Consider the following 1670-nt stretch of genomic DNA (forward strand, 5'->3'; position numbering starts at 1 on the left):
CCTCTAGTAATATATTTACTGAGAAAAACGGTGACGTGTTCAATACTTATTTTACCTGCTGTATGTATCCAGTAACTTTAATAATAGGTTGAAGCAGTTGCCGCTACAGTTTCAACTTGAAGTCGTGTTGGTATTAAAAAAACATTGGGATGGTATTAAAAAGGTATTAAACGGTATTAAATTTAACTTCAGAATTTCTGTATATACCCTGCCGTCATCACCCTCACTGATTCTCCCCTCTTCTCGCTACAATGATAAAAACTCACTTYGAAATGAGCAGAAGTAGTTTCATGGTTTGGACTGCCACCTCGTTGTCCTTATCCATCGTCATGGAGATGAGACGGTCCTGGGACACAATACGGGATTAACAGTGATGAAGATCTGCTGGAGCCATTTTAAATCAAACTTTAACTTTAAAGGTCACGGGTATTCAGCGTTGGTTTTTGGCCTTGCCGCTTACTATCAGAGATTAATCCAGATTCTCTGAATCTTTTGATGATATTATCTAAATTCCTTGAAATTGTTTGTTGAGGAACATTCTTAAACTGTTGGGACTATTTGCTCACACTTGTTTACAAATTAATGAACCTCACCCCATCCTTGCTTGTGAATGACTGAGCCTTTCAGGGATGCTCCTTTTATACCCAATCATGACACCCACTCATTCCCAATTAATCTGTCCAGTCTTTTGTTGACCCTGTCTCAGCRTTGTTTAGAATGTGTCGCAGGTTTCAATTTAAAACTTAGTGAATATTTGAAAAATAATAATAATAAACTGAACATTAAATATTTAATCTCTGTTGTATATTCACTTGAATATACAGTAAGTTGAAAAGGATTTGGAAGTGGAGGTGTATACAGTAAAAGTACCTAAAACAGCTGGTTTCCAGTTTGATTACCTTGAAGCGGCTGGTGAACAGATCTAGTTTAGGCAGCAGGAGAGGATTGCTGTACAGACCCTGCAGACTTAACACACACTTCAGACGCACTTCTGGTGTCTGAAAAGATTACATACAGAAGTACTTACTTTGTTTTCAGTATATCAGAAAAGCTTATTCAAGCTCTGACGCTCAGTTTCTGTAAATCCCGTTGCTCACCTTGTCGTGCATCATCCAGCCCACGTACTTCAGGTAAGTGTCGTTGAGAAACACAGAGCTGTAAAGCTTCATCCAGACAACCAACTCCTCTATGCAGATGCAGCGGATGTCCGGAAGCATGTCACTGCGCAGGCACACAAACAGATATTTGACAACGTTTATTAAAAAAACTGTTCATCCACTGCCTTCCGTGTCAAGGTTTCAAAAGTTTTGTGTGATTGATTAATGCCAAATTCTAGCTCAATATCTGTAAAACTGGAAGCGTAAGAGCCATTTTTGTAGTTGATAAATTTAATTAGCTGTGATAGTCATCTTAAATCAAGTTGATTCCAAAAGCTGAAGAGTTGAAGATGTATAATCAATGATTAATTTCTTAGAAGTTTATTAAAATCGGCCCAGTAATTCATGAGATATTTTGTTAACAGATGAATAGGARTGGCTCTAACTAGAATGTGTTGAAGATGATTCAAAGGTTCATCAGTCTTAAAGGGATCCCTGATTAGTTGTAACATTAGACTTTATTTGATAAACATATATTTTAACTGTAAAATAAAGACTGTAAAAATACTGTAG

The 1670-nt window shown here is 37.0% G+C and overlaps 1 protein-coding gene across 1 annotated transcript in view; it reads right to left on the bottom strand.

Moving 5' to 3' along the window:
* The window catches only part of si:ch211-269e2.1 (cohesin subunit SA-2), a 51096-nt gene that overhangs the window by 37233 nt on the left and 12193 nt on the right, over nt 1–1670 (bottom strand). Inside the window, exons 11-13 of the mRNA XM_014027810.1 lie at nt 1098–1221; nt 900–998; nt 267–346 (exon numbers count right to left, since the gene is read on the bottom strand). Coding sequence (XP_013883264.1) covers nt 267–346; nt 900–998; nt 1098–1221 — 303 coding nt within the window. The remainder of the gene's footprint in view (nt 1–266; nt 347–899; nt 999–1097; nt 1222–1670) is intronic.

Source organism: Austrofundulus limnaeus, unplaced genomic scaffold (assembly GCF_001266775.1).
Source record: "Austrofundulus limnaeus strain Quisiro unplaced genomic scaffold, Austrofundulus_limnaeus-1.0 Scaffold686, whole genome shotgun sequence".
In the NCBI taxonomy this organism is placed as follows: Eukaryota; Metazoa; Chordata; class Actinopteri; order Cyprinodontiformes; family Rivulidae; genus Austrofundulus; species Austrofundulus limnaeus.